The sequence below is a fragment of the Phyllostomus hastatus genome, unplaced genomic scaffold, assembly GCF_019186645.2.
Source record: "Phyllostomus hastatus isolate PE091 unplaced genomic scaffold, TTU_PhHast_1.1 phas_scaffold_1674, whole genome shotgun sequence".
Lineage (NCBI taxonomy): Eukaryota > Metazoa > Chordata > Mammalia > Chiroptera > Phyllostomidae > Phyllostomus > Phyllostomus hastatus.
Window position 1 is genome coordinate 16,480,760 of NW_025334011.1, and position 25,358 is coordinate 16,506,117.

The 25,358-nt window shown below is 36.2% G+C and overlaps 1 protein-coding gene across 1 annotated transcript in view; it reads left to right on the forward strand.

Moving 5' to 3' along the window:
* CUNH10orf67 (chromosome unknown C10orf67 homolog) overlaps positions 1-23,212 on the forward strand; it is a 97,735-nt gene extending 74,523 nt beyond the window's left edge. Inside the window, 5 exon segments of the mRNA XM_045857712.1 lie at positions 2,683-2,762; positions 2,837-2,902; positions 14,262-14,349; positions 22,963-23,049; positions 23,138-23,212. Of these exon segments, the coding sequence (XP_045713668.1) occupies positions 2,683-2,762; positions 2,837-2,902; positions 14,262-14,349; positions 22,963-23,049; positions 23,138-23,212 (396 nt within the window).
* Positions 23,213-25,358: the final 2,146 nt, after the last annotated feature.

Consider the following 25,358-nt stretch of genomic DNA (forward strand, 5'->3'; position numbering starts at 1 on the left):
ATGCACCCCAATGTTCATAGCAGCACAATTTACAATAGCCAAGTGTTGGAAGCAACCTAGGGGCCCATCTGTAAATGAATGGGTCAAAAAACTATGGTACATCTACACAATGGAATTCTATGCAGCAGAAAGAAAGAAGGAACTCCTATCCTTTGCAACAGAATGGATGGAACTGGAAAGCATTATGCTAAATGAAATAAGTCAAGTAGTGAAAGACAAATACCATATGATCTCATCTTTAACAGGAACCTAATCAACAAAACAAAGAAACAAGCAAAATATAACCAAACACACTGAAATAGAGAACAGGATGAAAGTGTTCAGAGGGAAGAGGGGAGGGAATTTTAGGGGAAAAGGGGAAGAGTTTACAGGAACAAATATAAAGGACACATGGACAAAAACTAGGCACAGGTGGAAATGGGAGGGAAGGCTGGGCAGGTGAGCTGGGATGGGAGTAAAAGATAGAAAACTGTACTTGAAAAATAATTAAAATAAAATTATTAAAATAAATAAATAAATATCTAAGGTAATCTGAATGAAGAAGTCAATAGGTTAGTGTATAGAAGTAAACAGTAATGTATGTAGAATATCTGACACAGAGTAGGCACTCAATTAATTTTAGTTTTATGGATGTTATTACAAAATGTGTTCTTTTAATATGTGGTAGCGGATGTCAGGTGGGTTCTCTCTGCCCCTTTGGATATAAGTAAAATTGGGTCAAACGAATTTTGTGTTTTGTAGCAGCCTACAGTATGTCCCACAGTTTCTGCAGATGCCACAGCATCTTCTGGTGGTTGTCACTGTGAATGAGCTCTTTCTTCCACTTACCTAAGTCAGTTTCTAAGTCTCATTGTACTCTGCTTGCCATCCCAGTTCACATTTTGTTAAACCAGATGCTGAATTCAATCCAGTTCTGCAATTTCTACTAAAAACAAACCACTCTCATGACACCTTTGCATTTGTAAGTTTAAGGAGATTGAAGAAGGTTGATTGACAGGAACAGTTTACATCACCAAGGTGCCACTTCAAATTGAATATTGGACATCACCCTGGCCACTGGTCAGCCATGGCTTGACTGCATACTAGCACCTCTAGCCATCTGGTCTTGCCTCACCATTTTCTCCTCCATCCTTCTTCCCAGCCCACATTTCTGATTGTTTGGGGGAGCTTGAGGTCCCTTTCTTTTATTTTATTCTGCCAGACTCTCTGATTCTTATTCTCAGACCCTCCTTGGCAGACCCCACCCCATAAAGAAGAGCAAGAGATCAAGGGTTTTGCGGTCACAGAATCCACTAGAGAAGGTAGTGGTGGCAATAAAGGGCATTTTTTCTGTCTATTGTTTAGGAATATAGCAATAGCTAACCGAGCAAATTTTTATATTCAGTATATTTTCTCACTGCCATCTACTCTCCTTATCATCAGAAAGGTATAGTAGCAAAATCCCACCTTGAATATCATTTAAAATAAAAGATTTTTTAAAGCTTGTGTTTTCATAGGTAACAACTATCCATTTAATTTTTTAAAAGTATAATGGTAATGTTTTACCAAGAGTTATGCATTTTAAAAAACTGTGGTGGGAAAGTTGGTTTTAATGGACTGTAATTTTCCAATTAAAAATGCAATATATAAACACTGAGCTTTATAAATTGGGTAAGGCAGAAAAGACCCCTGTGGGGCTATGGTTGGCATATTTTAAGTCTCAGCTGCCTTTCTTTAAGTTACAGAGAAACCACATCTTTATTCATTAATTTGAAATGTTATACAGGTGGGGCAAAAGTAGGTTTACAGTGGTCCATATGGAAAAATAATATAATAATAAATAATAACAAAAATACTTTATGTTTTATGTACTCACAACTATAAACCTAATTTTGTCACACCCTGGATTTACCTTGGTTTATTTCTTTGCCAGGTTAGACCTGAAATACTTTTTGAGACACATGAAGAAAAGATGGTGAAATTAGAAGAGGTTAAGGTATAATAATGATTAATATAACCATTATTAGTTACCTAATTATTGTTCATATTGATGCTGGCTATTCTTAGAAAATAACAATGATTTTAATGGAGAATTAGTCTTATAAAGAGACAGAGGACATGATTGCTTCTATAGTATGATCTGGGGTACATCCCTGCCACACTCAAAAGAAATCTCTCTAATTTTTGAAATGCCTACAATTCCCATGTTAGAGATTCATTCCTTTTGCAAAAACATTTTCCTGTGTAAAATGTAAATAATAGTGAAAAATAATAAAAAGCTCTAATGTGATTGAGTTGGTGCTCCTTTCCTGAGGACAGTTTTGATAGAAAGAGAAAATAGACTAACTGAAAGCAACTGCTGCCTATGATAAAGAGCTGGAGAGGTCACAACGAATAATGGAAAGCAAGATTTAGAAAAATAGGTACCTGGTAGAGAGAGGGGTGATGGAGATAAATTTGGTTGCTTCATGTTGTGTAGAGCTGGCTGTCTTTCAGTGAATCATTTACAGGCAGTGGAGATGTAGGATTTTAAATTCTTCTAATTCATAGGAATTTGCAAGCAAATGTAACTCCTTGTTCCCTCAAATTATTTTTGATAGTTAGAATGTGCATGCTATGTACTATAAGTAGCTTTTCAAATTTATGGAGAAATAGTGTGTATTGTTCATGTAATTAACTTTGTGATGTATTTTCTGTTGAAAGGCTGAAGAAAAACGTGTTTTGGAGAAGCAAATAGAAATGTTAAAGGCTAGTTTAGAGAATGAGAAAAAAAAGGCAGAAAGGTACTGAAAATAATGATTCATAACTGTTCATTTGTACCTAATACAAAACTTAACCATCTATACATTTATTTCAGGTATAAAAGGGCATCAGAACGGATAAGCAAAATCTGGGAAAAGAAATTCTTTACTCTCAGGAACAGGTATAGTGTGTAATATATACAAATTCAAGTTATAAAAATGACTAATCATCTTTTAAGGAAATGAAGAGGGATTTTTCTGTACATAGTAATTAATAGAAAATTAATCATACACTTTTAAAAAGAAACACAAAATAATTGCCCTAAAATAGAAGAGTAGTTAAAGTCACTTCAAAGAAAAATTAATTTAAAACTCTGTCTCATTCCTCATCTCAATGTTTCAACTTTTAAAGTCTCAAGAGGATGGACAGTGCCTATTGATACCTGCTTTAGTCAGGCCTACATAGTCATCTTCCTTCACAGGGCTGTTAAAATGTTTTTATATTCAATTGTACATAATCTTATTTAATTGGTCTATATTTTCTTTGTAAAATTGCTTAATATACTAGATTATCTTCCCTTTTTCAGACAAAACCAAACCAACTCTTTAATTCTCAGATCTAATTTCCGTTTAGTTATTTTAATTTATTTCCCCAAGGTCATCATTGTCTTTTTCAAAAATGGAAAAAGTAAAAAAAAAAAATGGAGAAAATGACACTGTAAAATTCTGAAAAACCTGAAAGCAATGCCAAGTAGAAAAAAATGCAAGGTTAAGTGTGAGATCCACCAGTTGGTGAACCCCACTAACCTTGGAGGATACCCAGGGGTTCTGGTAAGGTCAATTTTGAACAGTTCCTACTCCACTCTGTTCCCAGGAAGTTCTTTTGACCACATACAGTGGGGTTCACCAACCCATCACCAGGACTCCAGTGTGGGCCTGGGGCAGGCTCACACATGGCTGATGTCAGGGTTCCTCTCCCCCCATGGGATGAAAGCTATAGCCCTGAGGTGGACCTTGGGCTTGCTTCTATTCCTTGTCCAGCCCCCTTGCTCTTAGACCATTCTAGACTACAACATGTAACAAGCAGAGAAATTACTGTCACCAAAATTTATCTCTAAGACCATGATTTTTGATGGTTCTAAGGCAAAAAAAAAAAAAAGAAAAACATGCTTTTTTTTCTTGTCGTAACATGTTAACATTAAAACTATATTCTATTATTTTGGTTCCTGCCATAATTTCCTGTAGATTCTCTTTTTTATCACATATGATCATTTCTTTGCAAGATTTTTTCACAGTCAAGCATCAAGACAGGATAGATTCAATGTTGGTCTGATGTCCCAGGTCACACTTTAGGCTCACACCTAATTTTATGGGGTGATGGTGCCCTGCATTTGCACTGTGTTTCATTAGCACACACCATTTGTGTGTATAAAATTATATACATTGCTGTATATATTGCAATAAAATAATCCCATGTGGCACACTGAGTATCTCCATAACAGAAATACTACCAGATGATGAGTGAAGGATCTCATCCTTGTGGTAAAATGTTCTTCCCACTTCTGCTTGTATTGTGCCTCCAGTGCTGATAACTACTCTGTGATCTGGAAAAAATGTGCATATTAATAGCTGCCCTGACCCCTCATAGAGTTATTATAAGGACAGCATATAGATACAGGTGAAACAAGAGATTGAGGTGATGAAACAAAGAGATTGAGAACAAAGGAGAGCTTAAATACGCACTTAATTTTATTTTCTTGCATGTGGACTTTGGGCTATCTCTGAAACTGAGTAGAATGTCTTTCTCTTACTCATTTCTGTAAGATTTACTTTCATCCTTAAGATTTACCTTGTATGTTTCCCTGTGGAATTTATCCTATACTCAATGAACATTTACAACAAGAATATCTTAGTTTTACTTCAAATTGATTTTCTGTTAACCAAGATGTTGATAATCATATTCATCATTTTGGTCTCTGCAGATTTTATGTTGGTAGCTAAGTATTTAGGAAGTATTATTACACACTTTCTATATGTTTTCTTTAAGTTTTTTGTATTTTTTCCATTACCATTTAGTCTCCTCATACCCCCTTCTCCACTGCAATCATCATACTGTTGTCCATGTCTATGAGTCCTTCCTCCTTTTTGCTTAATTTCTCTACCCATTAACCTCCCCCCTTCATTTAGTTGACTAAAAGAGCATAGTGTCAGGATATAATGCATTAAGTCTCTCTGGCTTGGTTGCAACACCAAATGTTAATTCAAGGTGATATACCCAAAACATAGACAGTATATATATCCAGAGTGCTATGTCATGGTGTGGTATGGAGATTAATTGTACAGTTGCAGACTTGTATGTGCTAAAATGGTTATTTCATTTTACAGTTACAGATCATATAACAGGAGCAATCATTTTTGTTTAATAAGAGAAAAACTTCAACTTAGCTAGTAAAGGTAACAATTTAATCCCATGATTTCTCAGCCAATTCATGACTTATAGTCAGTGCTAATCCAATTCAAAACTTCTTCTCAAAGCTTTTTTTTTCCTGCTGAGTTGTCATTTCCAGAAAGATTGAAGTTAAGCAGTGATGACAAGGGCAGAACTTAGTCTTTCCTCTTATCATGGCATGCCTTACTCAGCTGCTGATGTCATCATTGCCTTTTCTCTCAGCATAAATGGTGTACAGTTGTGGCACATCGGCCCAGGAATAGATCCCTAACTTGGTGATGCCACAGTAATGCAACCACTCCCACCTCAATTGCAGGATTTTGTCTGGAGGCACCCTTCTGAGCCAGAATACAAAAATCAATATAAAACAATCAGTTACCTTTCTATACACTAACAATGAACTCTCAGAAAGAGAAATTTAAAAACAATCCCATTTACAATTGCATCAAAAAAGAATAAAATATTTGGGAATAAATGTACCAAAAAAGTGAAAGCTCTGAAACTATAAGACATTGATGAATGAAAATGAAGAAGACACAAATAAATAGAAAAATCTTCTGTACTCATAGATTGGAAGAATTAATATTCTTAAAATGTCCATGCTACCCAAAGCCATCTAGCAATTTAATACAATCTCTATCAAAATTTTAATGGAATTTTTCAGCCCTGGCTGGCATAGCTCAGTGGATTGAGCGTGGGCTGTGAACCAAAGTATCGCAGGTTCGATTCCCAGTCAGGGTACATGCCTGGGTTGCAGGCCATGACCCCCAGCAACCGCACATTGATGTTTCTCTCTCTCTCTCTCTCTCTCTCTCTCTCTATCTATCTCTATCTCTATCTCCCTCCCTTCCCTCTCTAGAGATGGGTAAATAAAATCTTAAAAAAAAGACTGTAAATAGCCAAAAGAGTCTTGAAAAAGAACAAAGCTGGAGGCATCATGCTTTCTGCTTTCAAACTATAGTATAAAACTATAGTAACTAAAACAATATGGCATTGGCATAAAAACAGACACATAATGGAAAAGAATAGAGAACCCAGAAATAAATTCATACATAAGGTCAGTTAATTTATGATAAAGGAGCCAAAAACACTCAATGGGGAATTCTTCCCTCTCAGACCCCTTCCCCACATACAGCACTATAACACAGCCATGTGGGTAACCTCACCCAGGTGAACACCTAAGGCTCTGCCCCTTACTACCTAACAGGCACACCAAAACAAAAAATATGGCCCAAATGAAAGAACAGATCAAAGCTCCAGAAAAAAATGCAACTGAGCAATGAAGAGATAATCAACCTATCAGGTGCAGAATTCAAAATACTAGTAATCAGATGTTCACAGAAATGGTTGAGTATGTTCACAAAATAGAGGAAAAGTGAAGGCTATGAAAAGTGAAATAAAGGAAAAGTACAGGGAACCAACAGTGTAGAGAAGGAAATTAGGAATCAAATCAATGGTTTGGAGCAGAAGGAAGAAAGAAACATTCAACCAGAACAGAATGAAGAAACAAGAATTTAAAAAAATGAGGAGAGACTTAGGAACCCCCACAACAACTTTAAACATTCCAATATCTGAATCATAGGGGTACCAGAAGGAGAAGAGGAAGAGAAGAAATTGAAAACGTATTTGAACAAATAATGAAGGAGAACTTCCCCAATCTGTCAAAGGCAATAGCCTTTCAGGAAGTCCAGGAAGCTCAGAGAGTCCCAAAGAAGTTGAACCCAGGGAAGTGCACAGCAAGGCACATCATAATTAAGTTATCCAAAATTAAAGATAAGGAGAGAATATTAAAAGCAGCAAGAGAAAAGGAGACACTAACCTACAAAGGGGTTCCCATGAGACTATCAGCTGATTTCTCAAAAGAAACCTTGCAGGCAAGAAGGGGCTGGAAATAAGTATTCCAAATCATGAAAGGTGAGGACCTACATCCAAGATTACTCTATGGAAAATCCAAAGAACTTATATGTATGACCCATGGACATGAACTTAGGTGGGGAAATGATGGTGGGAGGGGAGGTACAGGGCAGAGGGGAATAAAGGCAAGAAAAAATGGGACAACTGTAATAGCATAATCAATTAAAAAATACTTGGACTTCCCACCAAGATGGAGGCATAGGTAGACACACTGTGCCTCCTCACACAACCAAAAGAAGGACAACAACAATTTAAAAACAAAAACAACCAGAACTGTCAGAAAATCAAACTGTATGGAAGTCTGACAACCAAGGAGATAAAGAAGACACCTTCATCCAGACTGATAGGAGAGAGGGAGACGGGCAGCTGGGTATAGAGGACTCATGGCAAGGCAGCGACTGGTGGATCCAGTGAGGCGGTAGATCATGGAGCAGGGTGCACAAGGCTGCAGCTGGCCAGCTAGGCAGCAGTGGGTGGGGCAGTGAGACAGTGGATTACAGACTGGGTGGTTCTACATTTGCATGCAGATGAACCAGAAGGAACACTTGGGGAGTGAAACAGAACACACACCCAGGGCCCCAGTGCAGGGAAACAAAGCTGTTCAAACCACTGATTGAAAACACCTGTGGGGATTGAGGCGGCAGTGGGAGAAATTCCCAGCCTCACAGGAGAGTTTATTGGAGAGACCCATGGGGTCCTAGAATGTACACAAACCCACCCACCCAGGAATCAACATCAGAGGGCCCACTTTGCTTGTGGGAACTGGAGGAAGTGACTGAAATCAAGTGGAGAGAATCCTAGAAGCAGAAAGAGAAGATAGTTACCTACAAAGAGGTGCCCATAACACTGTCAGCTGATTTCTCAAAAGAGACCTTGCAGGCAAGAAGGGGCTGCAAAGAAGCATTCCAAGTCATGAAAGGCAAGGACCTACATCCAAGATTGCTCTCTCCAGCAAAGTTTTCATTTAGAATGGAAGGGCAGATAAAGTGCTTCTCAGATAAGGTCAAGTTAAAGGAGTTCATCACCACCAAGCCATTACTGTAGGAAATGTTAAAGGGATTTATCTAAGAAAAAGAAGATAAAAAATGTGAACAGTAAAATGACAACAAACTTTCAATTATCTACAAATGAACCTAAAAGAAAAGACAAACAATGAAAACAAAAACTAAGCAAACAACTAGAACAGGAACAGAATCAGAGAAATGGACATCACATGGAGGGATTTCAGTGGAGAAGGGGAAGGAAGGATAAGTGGGGAAAAGATACAGAGAAGAAGAAGAAGAATTAGTAGGCATAAAATAGACAGGGAGAGATAAAAATGGTACAGGAAACAGAGGACTGAAAGAACTTATATGTACAACCCATGGACATGAACTAAGGGGGAGGAATGATGGAGGGTTGGGAGGGCAGGTTGGAGGGGGAATAGAGGGGAAAAATTGGGAAAACTGTAGTAGCATAATCAATAAAAAATCATTTTAAAAATGAAAACAAAACCAACTCTATGGGAAAACATTTGCCAATGACACCTTGGACAAGGGTTTGATCTTTAAAATATATAAAGAACTCACATGACTCTACTCCAGGAATACAAAAAATCCAATTAAAAAATGGGCAAAAGCCTTGAACAGACACTTCTTCAAGGGAGACATATAGAGGGCCAAGAGACATATGAAAAGATGCTTAGCATCACTAGCCATCAAAGAGATGCAAATTAAAACCACAATGAGATACCAGTTCACACCAGTCAGAATGACCATCATAAGCAAATCAACAAACAAGTGTTGGATGTGGAGAAAAAGGAACCCTACTGCACTGTTCATGGGATTGCAGACTGGGGCAGCCACTGTGGAAAAGAGTATGGAATTTCCTCAGAAAACTAAAAATGGAACTGCCTTTTGACCCAGCATTTCCACTACTGGGATTATATCCTAAGAACCCTGAAACACCAATCCAAAAGAACCTGTGCACCCCAATGTTCCTAGCAGCACAATTTACAATAGCCAAGTGCTGAAAGCAACCTAAGTGCCCATCAGTAAATAAGTGGATCAAAAAACCATGGTACATTTATACAATGAAATACTACACAATAGAGAGGAAGAAGGAGCTCTTACCCTTTGCAATAGCATGGATGGAACTGGAGAGCCTTATGCTAAGTGAAATAAGCCAGGCAGTGAGGGACAAATACCATATGATCTAACTTTTAACTGGAACATAATCAACAAATGAAAAAAGCAAGCAAAATATACCCAAAGACATTGAAATTAACAACAATCTGACAGTAACCAAAGGGGAGGTGGGAGGTGATCATGTGGGGAAGGGTTTTTAGGAACTACTCTAAGGGACACATGGACAAAACTAATGGGGAGGGTGGAAGCAAAGGAGGGAGGTGGGCTTGGCTAGGGAGGGGAGGTAGTGGGAGAAAAATGCAGACATCTGTACTTGAACAACAATAAAATTTTTTTAAAAAAAGTGGATGGAGGAACTGAATAAATATTTTTCCAGAGAAGACATACAGATGGTCAACAAGAACACAAAAAAATGCTCAGCATCAGTAATCATAAGGGCAATGCAAATCAAAATAACAATGAGGTATTACTTCACACCTGTTACATGGTTATCAACAATCAATAAAAAGAAATAAGTAATGGCGAGGATGTGGAGAAATGGGAATACTTGTTTACTGTTGATGGGAATGTAAATTGGTTCAGCCACTGTTGAAAACAGTATGGAGGTTCTTCAAAAAATTAAAAATGGAAGTACCATGTGATCTAGCAGTCCCACTTTTAGGTATATACACAAAGGATATGAGAATAGGATATTGATGATATATCTGCAATCCTATGTCCATTGTAATATTATATAATATATATTTTACAAAAGTTGGAATCATGTACACATTAGTATGCAATTTGTCCTTTTTATTTAACATTCTGTTTTGGACAACTGTCCTCATCAAGACATTTTGATACTCCTCATTCATTTTAATAGCCACTTGGTCCTCTTATATGTGTGGATTATAATTTATCCATATGTGGAAGGCTGATGATTTTTTTCCATGTAAACAATGCTGCATTGAATAGTCTTATGTTTCTTAATATATTATTGCTATTATTTCTGTAAGATAGATTTATGCCTATAAGTAGTTTTCATAGGTCAAAAATGTAGTTTTTTAAATCAAATTTGTAAAATCTTCTAATACACTTAAATTCTTTTTGTACTTTTACTCCAATCCTATATCTCTTCCTTCCTTCCTAAAGGTCAACATAATAAATTTAGCATTTATTCTTCCTTTCACCTTTTTAACCTTTATTAACTATAAATTTATATCTGAGTAAAGGTAAATAATAAAAAGTATTTTGTGTGCTTTAAAAACTTATATAATATACATTAACAATCATAACATACCATTTTTTAACTTGTTATAATTTTGAAATTCAAGTTGATTCTTAAGATTTGCCTTAAATATTTTAAGTACTGTATAATAGTATAGATTACAAATACTATAAATGACTTACAGGTTGTTTATCCTTCCCTTATTACAGCATATTTAGATTATTTCCAATATTTCACTAACACAAAAAATGCTGCAATAAACACTCTTGTTCCTATCTCCTGTCTTCTTGTAAAAATTGGTTTACAAATACACATCTCCAGGAGGAATTTCTAGTCATAAGGCCATTCTTTCAGAATCTACTAGGTTATGCTGCAGTAACAAACAACCCTAACATCTTAATGACTTCAAATAACAACAGCTTATTTCACTCACTCTACATGTCATATGGCACTGTTCATTGTTACATTGACTATAGAGCCCAGGCTGATATAGCATTTTCTACCAAAAATATTGTCTTGGCAGAGGCAAAAGAGACAGAACAAACTGTGTACCAGGGATTAAAGTTTCTGTCCAGAAATGACACAAACCACTTTCTGTTAGCACTTATTAACAAAATGTGACATATGGGTTTAAGTTCAAGATGATGGTACTGTTGTCCTGTCATGGGAAGGAGCATGACAGGGAAGGGTTCACCAAATGTGGGTAAACAGTAATCTGATTGTCCACTTTGGGTGTACACATCTTTGCCCTGATTAAGTAAACCAGTCAGAATTTAGTCAGGAAATACATGAACAAAAACAATTGTATATCAAGAAGTATTAGACAAGACTTCTGGTACAGATGGAAGTGTAGGTTCCATCTTCGCTTGCCTCCTCTCAGAACCACAGCGAAAATTACAATTGAAGTACAAAACAGCTATCACCCAGAACCATCAGAAAATCAAGCAGCATGGGGATTCAACAACCAAGGAATTAAGGAAGTCACATTCATCCAGATGGGTAGGAAGGGTAGAAACAGGGAGACACAGAGACACAGAACAAGTGGTCCCACACCCACATGTAGTGGATAAAAATAGAGAGGGATAACCCAGAAGCAAGGGATCTCAGCCCCACACCAGACCACACAGCCCAGGGGTCCAGTGCCAGGAACATAAGTCCCCTTAACTTCTGCCTGTAAAAACCAGTGGGAGTTGGGACAGCAGAAGAAACTGAGGAATTTTCAGCCATCTCTTTTTAAAGGACCAAAACAAACTTAGGACTTATGCAGACTCACTCCCTCTGTACTCCAGTACCAGGGCAGCAGCTACAACAGCACCAGTGGCATATAGGGAGACACTGAAGTGTCTGGAATCAGGGTGAGTGCCACAGAACAGCTTCCTCCCAGACAAAACTCCAGAGGCCAGACAGTGGTCATTGTCCCTTTTCTGAGTACTCCCCCAAACAGAGCCACAGATCAGTGAAACCATACCTGAGACTCCATCAACCTGGTTCACACAGGTTGCCCCACCCTGGCAATTACCTAAGGCTCTCCCCATCCAACTAACAGGTGCACTTTCCTACAATAGGCCATGCTACTAAGACAGGGAGTCAAAGCACCTCTACCTAATGCACATAAACAAACACAGGGAGGATGTCAAAATAAGGAGACAAAGAAATATGGCCCAAATGAAAGAAAACAACAAAACTGTAGAAAAAGAGTGGAACAAAATGGAGATAAGCAGTCTATCAGAAGCAGAGTTCAAAACACTGGTGGTTAGGATGCTCCAGGAACTCATTGCATACTTCAACATCATAAAAAAGACCCAGGCAAAAATGAAGATTACACTAAGTGAAATGAAGAAAAAGTGACAGGAAATCAACAGTGGAGTGGATAGAGCCAAGAATCAAGTCAATGATTTGAAACATAAGGAAGAAAAAAAAATTCAATTAGAACAATAAGAAGAAAAAAGAATCCAAAAAAAAAACCACCGAGGATAGGCTGAGGAGCATCTGGAACAACTTCAAACATGTCAACATTTGAATCATAGGGGTGCCAGAAAGATAAGGTAAAGATCAAGAAACTGAAAACTTATTTGAAAAAATAATGAAAGATAACTTCCCTAATTTTGTGAAGGAAATAGACATACAAGTCTAGGAAGCACAGACAGTCCCAAACAAGATGAGCCCAAAGAGGACCACACCAACGCACATCATAATTAAAATGCCAAAGGTTAAAGATAAAGAGAGAATCTTAAAAGCAGCAAGAGAAAAACAGACAATTACCTACAAAGGACTTCCCATAAGACAGCTGATTTCTCAAAAGAAACTTTGCAGGCTAAAAGGGTTTGGCAAGAAATATTCAAAGTCACGAAAAGCAGGGACCTACAGCCAAGATTGTTCTACCCAGCAAACCTATCATTTAGAATTAAAGGACAGATAAGGGGCTTCCCAGACAAGAAAAACTAAAGGAGTTCATCATCACCAAACCATTACTACTTGAAATGTTGAAGGGACTTATTTAAGAAAAAGAAGATCAAACAATGAACAATAAAATGACGATAAATACATATGTATCAACTGAATTTTTTTAAAAAACTAAGCAAACAAAAATAGACAGAATCACATATATGGAGAACATTCTGATGGTTTCCAGATGAGAGGGAGTTATGGGTGAATGAGTGAAGAGGTAAGGGGATGAAGAAGTACAAATAGGTGGAATAACCATGGGAATATAAAGTACAGTATAGGAAATGGAGTAGCCAGAGAACCTTTGCATGACCCATGGACATGAACTAAGGGGGGGTGTTGTCAGAGGGAATGGGGGGTGCTTGGTGGAGGGGGACAAAAGGGAGAAATTGGGACAAATTTAATACCAAAATCAATAAAATATATTTTTAAAAAGAAGTATTAACTAATAAAAGATGGCTAACTACTAAAGGAAGTAAAGAGAACTTCAGGATAGAGGAGTAACATAATGTACAAAACAGCTTCTGCCTCTAGGGCTGAGGAAAAGTTTTCTCCCCAAAAGGCTGTGATTCAGGCCTCTGGAATGTATACCTGTGGCCCACGGAAGGTGGAAAAGTTCACTGAGGCGCCGTCAGACAGCCTGGTGAGCAGGAAATTATAGGCTTTTCAGTTTTAGTCACCCTTGTAGCTATGTAGTGCTACCTCGTTATGGTTTTGATCCATGAAACATACATCTAATCTCTTCTTAGAGCCACCTGTGTGATTGAATGCTGTGATTGTTTTTGTTTCTTCCTACTTGCTAAACAAAGATTGTCTAGCATACTCTTGGCTTTCTCTGCAGAACATGCTTTCCTGAGATTGAATCTCCTAATTTTAGCATTATTTGCAATATAGATAGACTGAGAGTTTCCCAAATTTTTCATATATTTGTTGTGCTTTAATATATTGTAATCATTATTTTTGATGCTTAATTTCTCCGATCTTAAAGTTCATTGGAGCCCTTTAAAATTGAATAGTGTACTTTTGACATAATCTTTGATGACTCCCTAAACAATAGAATTCCCAGGCTTATCTTGTACATTTATTGTTTTAGTTCTAGAAACAGCCATTTCTGGAAGATGTCCTGATTCATTTCATGGAGAAATGTCTTTAAAACACAGTCTCAGCCCTCAGGGTGCTCATTGATACCATGTTGCCATTGTTCCTGTGACTTTGAGGGCTGAAAAATATGTAATTTTAAAAATGAAAGAAGAAACAAGTTCATATTCATATTTTTTAAAATCTTTACTTGTTTTTTTCTCTTACACTGAAAATTCTAGTTCTTAACCATATGGATCATACTGATTTGCTCTATGCTATGATTTCTATACATTCAAATTTCACTATTGATTTTATTTCAGCTTTCATGCCCTTAAGAATGAGATGTTTACCAGGCATACATTGTTTCGTCAGTTTGCAGTGCTTGCTGATACATCCTTCAATTATGTTGTAAGTACAAATGATATTTAGGCGCTGTTTCTTTGATATCTGCACATGTCTTTCTGTTTTTATTTAACATTTATTGAACTCCTGACCTTACAGGCTCTGGAGATAGTACATGACAGTCACTCTGGTGGATAGTGAGAACATGAGATAAGTTCCAGAACTCAAATAGCTCAATCTGGTGTGAGATATAGATGCATAAACAAATTGTTACAATGCTATGTGGTTGAGCTACAGTAGAGGCAAGTGAAAATTTCAGAGGAAGGATGATTCATTCTAGCTGGGAAGAAACTATCAGTCCAACCATTTGTGGACACGGGTGGAATGTTAGGAAATATGAAAGCTCAAGAAGCCAGTTGTTTCCAAAGGGAAAAAGGAGATTAAAGAATCTGTCCCTGGGGATGGCTTTGGGTATTATGGAAATTTTGATGATGTTACTTCTTCCAATCCATGAACATGGTACATGCTTCCACTTATTTGTGTCTTCCTTAATTTCTTTCTTCAGTGTTGTGTATTTCTGAGTACAGGTCTCTTACCTCCTTGGTTAGGATTATCCCTACATAGATTATTTTTCTTGTTGCTATAGCAAATAGGACTTTTTTCCTCATTTCTGTTTCTGATATTTCATTGTCAGTGTACAAAAATGCCTTTGATTTCTGAATAATGACTTCATATCCCACTGTTTTGCCAAATTCACTTATTAGGTCAAGTAGTTTTTTGCTGGAGTCTATAGGGTTGTCTATGTACACTATCATATCATCTGCAAACAATAACAGTTTTACGTCCTCCTTTCTAATTTGGATGTCTTTTATTTATTTTTCTTGTCTGATTGCTGTGGCTAGGACTTCCAATACTATGTTGAATAGAAGTGGTGAAAGTGGACATCCTTGTCTTGCTCCTGATCTTAATGGGAAAGCTTTCAGTTTTTGTTGAGTATGATGTTGGTTGTAGATTTTTCATTTATTGCCTTTATTAGGCAATGCTAGGTATATCAAGGTATGCTCCCTCTACTTACACTTTGCTGAGTGTTTTTATTATAAATGAGTGCTGTACCTTATCAAATGCTTTTTCCACATCTATTGATATGATCATGTGATTTTTGTCTTTTCTTTTGTTTAAGTGATGTATTACATTTATTAATTTGTGAATATTATCCAATCCTTGCATCCCTGGAATGAATCCCACTTGATCATGATGTATGATCTTTTTGATGTATTGGTGGATGTGGTTTGCCAGTACTTTGTTGAGGATTTTAGCGTCTGCATTCATCAGTGATATTGGCCTGTAGTTTTCTTTCTTTGTTGTGTCTTTGTCTGGTTTTGGGATTGGGGTGATGCTGGCCTCATAAAAAGAATTTAGTAGTCTTCCCTCTTCTTGGATTTTTTGGAACAGTCTGAGAAGTATAGGTGTTAGCTCTTCCTTAAATGTTTTGTAAAATTCTCCTGTGAAACTGTCCAGCCAGAGCTTTTGTGTGCCAAGAGTGTTTTTTTTTTTATTACTGCTTCAATTTCACCAGCTAGTATTGGTCTGTTTAGGCTTTCTACTTCTTCTTGGTTCAGTTTTGGAAGATTATATTTTTCTAGAAATTTGTCCATTTCACCTTGGTTTTCAAATTTCTGGGTGTATAGTTGTTCATAGTAGTTTCTTACAATCCTTTGTATTTCTGTGGTTTCCATTGTAATTTATCCTCTTTCACTTCTGATTTTATTTATTTGGGTCCTCTTGTTTTTTCTCAATGAATCTGGTTAAAGGTGTATTGATTTTGTTTATATTTTCAAAGAACCAGTTCCTGGATTTATTGATCCTTTGAATTGTTCATTTAGTCTCTATGTCATTTAATTCTTCTGTTATCTTGATTATTTCCTTCTTTCTACTTTCTCTGGGCTTTGTTTGTTGTTGTTCCTCCAATTCTTATAGTTGTGTGTGATTAGTCTGTTTATTTGAAATGTTTCTATTTTTTTTTTTTTAGGTAGGCCTGTATTGCTATGAACTTCCCTCTCAAGACTGCCTTTGCTGTGTCCCATAGGTTTTGAACTGTTGTGTGTTCATTTTCACTTGTTTCCAAAACTTTTTTATTTCTTCCTTGATATCATTATTAACCCATTGATTATTTAATAGCATGCTATTCACTTTCCATGAGTTTGAATACTTTTTAATATTTTCTTTTAGGTTGATTTCTAGTTTCAAGCCCTTGTGGTCTGAGAAAATGCTTGATATGATTTCATTTTTTTTGAATTTGTTGAGGCTTGTTTTGCCCTATCATGTAGTCTATCTTTGAAAGTGTTCCATATGCATTTGAAAAGGATGTGTATTTTGCTTCTTTGGGATGAAAATTTCTATATATATCAGTTAAGTCCATTTGATCTGATGCATCATTTAGTTTCATAATACCCTTGTTGATATTTTGTTTGGATGATCTATCCATTGTTGACAGTGAGGTGTTAAAAATCCCCTACTATAATTGTGTTGCTGTCTATACCTTTTTTGAAGTCCTCCAAGAATTTCCTTATATATTTGGGTGCTTCTATGTTGGGTGCATATACATTTACAATATTTATGTCTTCTTGATGGATTCTTCCTTTGAGTATTATGAAGTTTCCTTCTGTGTCTCTTTTTATGGCTTTTGTTTTGAAGTCTATTTTGTCAGATATAAATATTGCTACCCTGGCTTTTTTTTCCTGTCTATTTGCTTAGAATATATTTTTTCAAACCCTTAACTTTCAGTCCATGTAGCTCTTTTGTTCTAAGGTGGGTCTCTTAGAACAAAAGACCCACCTTAGAACAGCATATGTGTGGGTCATGTTTTCTTATCCATTCTGCTACCCTATGCATTTTGATTGGAACATTTAAACCATTCACATTTAAAGTTATTATTCATAGGTACTTATTCATTGCCATTTTACTCCCCTTTTTCTTGTGTTCCCTTCTCTCTCACTGTTTTTATTCCTCTTCTTGAAGTAGTCTGTTTAACATACCTTGCAATGCTGGTTTAGTGAAGGTGTATTCCTTTAGCCTTCTTTTGTCTGGGAAGCTCCCTTTTTCACCTTCCATTTTAACTGAGAGCCTTGCTAGATAGAGTAGTCTCAGTTGCAGGTCTTTGCTTTACATTACTTGGAATATTTCTTGCCATTCTCTTTTGGCTTGTAATATTTTTGTTGAGAAGCCAGCTGCTAGCCTTATTGGGGCTCCCTTGTATGTTACTTCTTGTTTCTCCCATGCTGTCTTTAAGATTCTCTCTTTCACTTGGAATTTTTGCCATTTTAATTATGATGTGTCTTGAAGTGGGCCTCTTTGAGTTCCTCTTGATCGGGACCCTGTGTTTTCTGGATTTGTGTGACTCTTTCTCTCATCAAATTAGAGAAATTTTCCATCATTACTTTTTCAAACAAGTTTTATATTCCTTGCTCCTCTTCTTCTCCTGCTGGTGTCCCTATTCTATAGATATTATTCCATTTCATGTTCTCCTGCATTTCCCTTAACCCCTCTTCATTCTTTTTTAAACTTTTTTTCCTTTTCTTGCTCTTTCTAGGAGTTTTTTTCTACCTTGCCCTCCAGCTCACTGACTCGATCCTCTGTTTCATTTAGCCTGCTTTTGATTCCTTCTGCTATGTTCTTCAATTCAGAAATTATATTCTGCATTTTCTCTTGGTTCTGGTTGATTGTTTCAAGGCCCTTTTTATGCTGATATAGTTCACAGTAAGTTCCTCATATATTCCCTGTACTTTTTGGTAACCCTCACTGAGCTCATTCAGCTTTTTTATAACCATTATTTTGAACTCAGTGTCTAATAATTGACTTGCCTCTCTTTCATTTAGCATTCTTTCTAAGGATTCCTCCTTTCCTTTCAATTGGGGGTTGTTTCTTTGTCTTTCCATTATTTGTGAGACTCTTCTTGTTTGCTTCTGCTTCTTAAATTGATCTGTTTTGACTTCCTGTCTTGTGGTGTGAAATGCTTTGATAGGAGACCTGTAAGATTCAGTGGTGTAGTCTCCTTGATCTCCTGAACTTGATGTTCTTGGGATGCCTTTTATGCCATTTATCCTGGTTCTCTGAATGTAATTAGGTTTTGATTGTTGTTGGGTCCTTCTTTGGTGGGTCCTTCCCTCCAGCTGGTTGACTGAGGGTCACTCCACCCACCGCATCTTGTGTGCTGTTGTGCAGGTGCTGATAGAACAATACTACAAAGCCTAGGAAACAAACCCACACCTGAAAAAATAACTCCCCCACATAATCCCACTATCAACAACAAATGAGCCAATATTAACAAGGATGTAACAAGATTAAGATTATTATAAGAAAGGAGAGCAGATATGAGATGACTTACTGAATGGAAAGTGATTTTGAGAAGGTAGAGGGAGGAGCACTAATAAGAGTTGGGAGTTGGAGCAGTGGGAAGAGAGAAAGTAAAAATTACATCATGAATAAAAAGGGGAATAAAGAATGTGGAAAGGAGTATGAGAAGAGAAGCATATACTATTAGGTTTAAACAAAAATTAAAATAATATAAAATAAAATAAAGTGAGAGAGAGAAAGAAAAAGGAAGGAAAATAATAAGTAATTAATAAAAATTTGGGAGCCAAATTTGAGAGAAAGATCCACTATAATACTATCAACAGCAAATGAGCTAAAATTAATATAGGTGGTATGGGAATAAGAGGGAAAAAAGAAACAAAGAAAAGTCTAAGAGATGTTTAGAGAAATGGGATGTGATTTTGAAATGATAGAGAGAGAGGGAATACTAAGAATGAGGAACAAAAACCAAGCTAAAATAGGGAAAATATCAAATTTGGGATGTAAGGAAAAAGAAAAAAAGTGATTAAAGAAAAAGAAAAGGACAGGATGAAAGAAATAGAAGAAAGGCAAAAGAGAAAAAAAAAACAGGCTAAGACAGCAAAATTAAAATTTCAGGTAAAAAAAAAAGATTAGGACAGGGGACCAGTAAAATTTGATATTTGAAATACAGAATTAGTGAAGCTCTAGAGATGAAATTGGTAAAACAATACAACAACAACTACCCCACCCACAACCAACTAGCAAATATTGTTAAAAGTGGAGAGAGAGCACAAGTATTTTTAGAGCAGGTAAAAGGATGTAAGATGACCCTCAACAAAAAAATTGGTTTTGTGTTTCTGGACCGGGGAGAAATAGTAAGACTGTGGAATGGGGACAAGTCATAGCAAGAGACAAAACAAAATTTGAGATGAAAATAATGTGAGGAAAGAGAAAAGTAAAATGGGCTAAGAGGATGGAGGAGCAAAATATGTGATTTGAATACACTTACAGTATAAAACTTAGTGACTTAAATGTACAAACTTGCTGGACAAGAAATGAATGTTAAAAAGCAATGCAGGAAAGAAAATATCACAGATCATGAGAAGACCCAGTGAATTTCATCTCAATAACCTCTTGTATTTACCACTGTTTTTTTCTTTGTGTATCTGCCTGTGGTGATGTCAGATGTTGATCCCATCTGACCTTAGGCAGCCTGTTTGATATGTCCAGTGATCTACTGTCCTTGGCTGTCTCCTTTAGTTGTTAATCTAGTCACTCTGCACTCAGCAGTTAGGTTTAAGCATGTAGGGCAGGGTCAAATCCCTCCTGTGGTGGGGGCTATTGTTTCCCCTCAGGCTGCTGCTGCTCAGAGGGGAATGGTCTGCCTGAGCATCATGGCTGCTGTCATACGAGGGATGAGTCAGCCCCAGGATCCCAGCATCTATTCTCTCAGTTCTCTCCTCAGAGCTTCAGTCCTTAGCCTCTCCTCAGGTGTCCCCAGTCCACTCTGCCCTTGCCTTTGCCAGAGCCCAGGGTAAGTGGCTGCAAATAAAAATTTGTGTTGGCCCTTTAAATGACTCTTGCATCTCCATCTGTCTGTTTCTGCATCTCTGCTGCTGTTTTTGGTAGTTGTTATCTGTGTAATTTGGGGGCTCTGGTGCTCTAAGCTGGGAATCCTAGCTTAAGATTTAGATCCCATTCTTCTCAGAAGGATCCAACCAGCTGCTTAATTATCCCTCCTGCACTGCCACCTGTGGGTAACCAGCCACATTAGACCAAGCCTCTATTAGACTCTGTAGCAGATAGATTGTGCCAAAGCTGATTTTTCTGTCTGTTAGAGGTTATATGGCTTCTCTCTTGCTATTGTTTAGTTGTTTGTTCCGAGTGCTTTCTCCACAATTGAGTTGTAATTCCAGATCATCCCTGGGAGGAGGTGAGCATGATGTCCATTCACTCTTCCACCATCTTCTCTAAGCTTTCCACCTGAAACTTTTAAGTGAAGTAATCCTTAGTTTACATATTTAATCAGTTGGGCAAATAAAATATTGGAAGACCCATGAGAATTCTATGCTACTCAATATCAGGCTTCTTTTAGGATTGTCCAGTAAGTTTTTTCCGGTCCAAATTTCAATATAAAGCCTTTTTATAAAACAGACCAGTCCATATTCTCATGGAATTTATATTATATTATATATTGCCCAGGCTTTATGAAACTAACTTCTAAATCTCAAAATTATACCATGGGGATATAAAGAACAACATAGGGAATATAGTTAATAATATTGTAATAACTACATATGATGCCAGGTGAATACTAGGAATATAAGGGGGAACATTTTGTAAAGCACATGATGGTCTAACCACTATGTTCTACATGTGAAACTAATGCAAAATAATATTGAATGTAAACTGTAACTGAAAAAATTTTTTAATCTCAAAATTATGCTAGTTCAAGCACATTAATAGATGTGCTTGAGCTGTGCAGTCTTTCTTTTGAGAAACATCTTGATCTTGCCCTCAGATATTTATGTAATCTGTCTTCCTGTGGAAGTGGTGTGGTTCTCTATCTGCTTTAGTATACACCTATGTGCCACTGCTTATCTGGGGTTCAGACTCCTGAATCCTATATACATCCACACAATATGTAGGCACTTGAGACACTCATCAGAGTTGATAGCAAATATTTAAGAAAAATAATGAAAAGAAGGAAAGAGAAAAAGTGATGAGTGAGTGAATCGATGAGGTTTGGCTACAGTAACATTTTCCCTTGGTTCCCTACACTCTAGTCACTCATCCACTCCACAAATATTTATTGAGTACAAGCACCAAGCTCTGAACTGGGAATAAGGTAGTGCACATGACAAATATGGCTCCTTCCTTTATAGACTATAATATAAATTCCATGAGAATATGGACTGGTCTGTTTTATAAAATGTTTCACTCACAGAGGTTAGAATATTGCCTGATCTACAATGTCAAAAAGATAAACATTAATAAGGAAACATCAGACTTTAAAGCACATATTAGAATAAGTGTGATGAAAAAATTATTTACTATTTTCTTACTAATGAAGTATATTTTGTATATGATAAAATGAACAAATATTAGGTATACTATTTGAAGAGTTTTTTTTCCTGTGTAGTCATCACCTAAATGAAAGTATAGAACATTTCCACCATCCCTAAAAGTCTCCTCATGTCCCCTTTCAGACAATAGCTCACCCAGATTCTTATGCCAAACATTTGGTCTGATTTCTGTCACTACAGATTAGTTTTGCCTGTTCTTAAATGTATGTAGATATGATCAGACATTATGTAGTCTTTTATACCTGGCTTATTTTACTCAGCAGAATGCTTTTGAGATTTATCCATGCTATTATGTGTACCTGTAGCAATTGTTTCTTTGTATTGCTCAATAGTAATCTATTGAATGAATAAACCATAATTTGTTTATCCATTTTCTTCTTGATGGATACTTGAGCTGTTTCTAGTTAGAGGCTATTTTGAAAAATAAATGCTGCTATAAACATTCTTGTACAAGTCATTTGTGGAAATACATTTTTTGTAACTCTCAGGCTGAAACTTAAGAGTGTGTATGTTTAACTTTATAAGAAATTGCCAACACTCCAAAGTAATTGTACCATTTCACTCTCCCACCAGCGATAATTGAGAGTTCCTATTGCTCCATGTTGGTACCACCTTGATATCACCAATTTTCAAATTTTACCCATGCTAACATACTATCTCACTGAAGTTTTTACTTGTATTTCCCTGATAATTAATGATATTTACCATCTTTTTGTGTGCTTGTTGGTCATTCTTAGATCTTCTTTTCTAAAGAGACTATTCAAGAATTTTTGTAAATGTAAAAAAATATACATAACATAAAATTTACCATGTTAAACATTTTTATGTGTACAGCTCAATAATTTTAAGAACATTGACATGTTGTGAAACAAATCACTAAATCCCTTTTTTTCTTACAAAGCTGGAACTCTGCACCTATTAAACAAAAACCCTCCTTTCCTAAGCTCCACAGGCCCTTCTTTTGCCTCTGTTCTAAATAAACTTTCTCTTTTAGTTTGAAAAAATCCAATTCCACCTCCACCAATTTGTCTGGTTTTAATTATTGTTGAGTTTTTTAAATCTTTCTTGAATTTTCTCTCAAAGTAGCCCAAAAAGGAAAAGGTTTATTCCATGGGTTTAAAGGAAAATATTTCCCCAGACATATTTGAACAAAAAGATTTTCATGTCTTGGTTAACTAAGTGCTGAAAAACACTCTACATTTATTTGATTTGATCATTATTTGCCCTTGAAAACACAGTACATATCTTTTGTGTCTTTCAGAAACTAAAACCTGTATTTGTGCACTCTAAAATGAACTTCATGATGGATTCTGCTGGATCTACTGGAAGTGATACTCATGCTCCTTTGGTAGGTAGATTATTTCCTCCCCTATTAAACATTTAACCAGTCAACATTATTCAGTCTCAGTAATGAAATTTTTTGGTTTAATCTACAGGTACCCAGCAAGTACTTGGACACAGGCAGTGATCAGAAATCCTTTCTGCCTTCATTAAAAGATAAGAATATTTGATGTTGGAAAAGAGGTTCAAACACAGAATGAATGGGTACTTAGTCTAGAATAACATTGCTTTTCTTTGTTATCCCAGAGTGTTTGGTATTCTGAAAGAATGTATGACTTTTTTCTGACAATTTATAAAATTGATACACAGATATGCCAAATAAAAGAATGTTGATACATATTTTTGAATATTGATTGCTGCTAATTGAAAAATAATTTAGACATATTTCAAAACTAGAAACTATCTCAAATGGAATCCTTTTTCTTTTCTATTATTTAAACAACCCCCCAACCTGATTCTCCTGTTAAATTCCTATTTTTCCAACTTAATAATTAGGGAAAAAGTATGACTATTTCTAGCATATTTTATCTCCCCTCAATCCTTACAGGGTTTTTATTGGAGTCTTTTGCAACTGGAAGTATGTTTTTTTCCATAATTTTATGTAAGTCTTTGGGGGTACAACCACACTTCCTTTTATTTAACTTCAAAACCAAAATGCAAACCCTACTTAGTCATCTCTTTCTTTAATTTTCTATGTTATAAGCAGTCCAGCTGAGGGTGTTGAGTGGAAGGGTGATTAAGTAAAATTAAAGAAATCTATCATTTAAAGCTATTAGTGGGCTCTACTAAACAAGTTGGATTAATAAAATATGACATTATTATTCTGAATTATTATTATTGAGAATAATCCCAGTGGATGTCAATAATTTTTATTTTTCATGTCTGGGAATGTTTAAATGTAGACTTTCATAGTAAATCTTTAATGCAAGGGAGAATTGTGTGATAATAGTTTAAATCCTGGACCCTAATTTTAAAATCTTCTGCACTTTGAAAGCTCAGTGGATCTTCAGCACCGAGGAACCTCCTTCTGGGCTTCCATGCAATGGAGGAGCTATTTCTGTAGTGCTTACATGTATTGGCAGTATCTGTTTCAGAGGTGCCTGCCCTTGGTACAGGAGACTCATTCAGCAGTCATAGTGTTGGTTAACCCCTGGGCCAGTATTTATATTACAGTAAGGCTCAGATTGGTCTCTATAATGCACAGCTATGACCTTTTAAAGGTATCAGCATTTAAATGAGTGATGAGATCTGTTGAATTGTTGGAAATTCCAATCCATAAAGTAAGTTATTTCTAAAACATTTAATGTATTAGGAGAACAGAGATTTTATGATGTATCATGAAAATACAGCTTATTGATTTGGGATCTGTGGTTGACCAGAAATTTTAATTAACAGCAGAATTTCATCCTCTCAAATTTTCAACTGAGGTGTTTCCATCCAAATTTTACTCAGCCAAGCAAACCCTTTTTCAACAGTCCATTTGAGGTAGTACAAATGAACAGCTGAAACAAATGTCATTCCCTTTTCTCAGTCCTGAAAATGCAAAAGGTACACTTACTGCCACCCTGTCTACTCAAAACCCTCCTAAAATTCATTAGTCCAGTTTTTCACCTAATTAAACTTCATGTAAACTAGTAAATTATATAAACTAAATGTAAATGTTTCTTTTATAATCCATAATTTTGCAGTATGCCACAAAGCTCCATATTCTGAGTATAAATCTGCATGGCAGAGGAGGTATAGGTGACAATGTTCACACCAAATACCTCTGAACATAACCCTGAAGTTCCTTTCTACTAAATCTCAGATACAACTTTGACAGGTCTTATTCTTCCCTCTGAAGTTCTCCCCTTTGAAGAAATAACCCAGTTAACAAAAGTTTCTAGTTAATTGGGTTCCAGTTAATCCAAATAATGGGGTTTATTTCTTTCACTAGAAATAAATTTTATATTTAATAAAAATAAATATATGAATGCCAGGAGGCATTGTTATTACAAATTTACTAATTTAGGGAGTAAATGAATCTTTTAGTGGTTATGGCTACTGAGTGGTAGTCACAGTAGGCATTCAAAGAGCCAAATTGTCTTTATGAAACAAGTCACTCTGAGCTTCTCAGATATTTCAGAAGGTTGAGTACCTCCCCAACTTCAGGCTCTTAAAAATAGTTTAATATATTGTTAGTGTTTTCAAGCACTAATTTACAAATACATTATTAAAGAGATATTTAGTTACCTGATTTAGAGACACATCTTCATTATTTTCTCTAACATGGCAGGGAGATTGGTTTGCTATAACCCATCTGGTGACAGAAGCCAT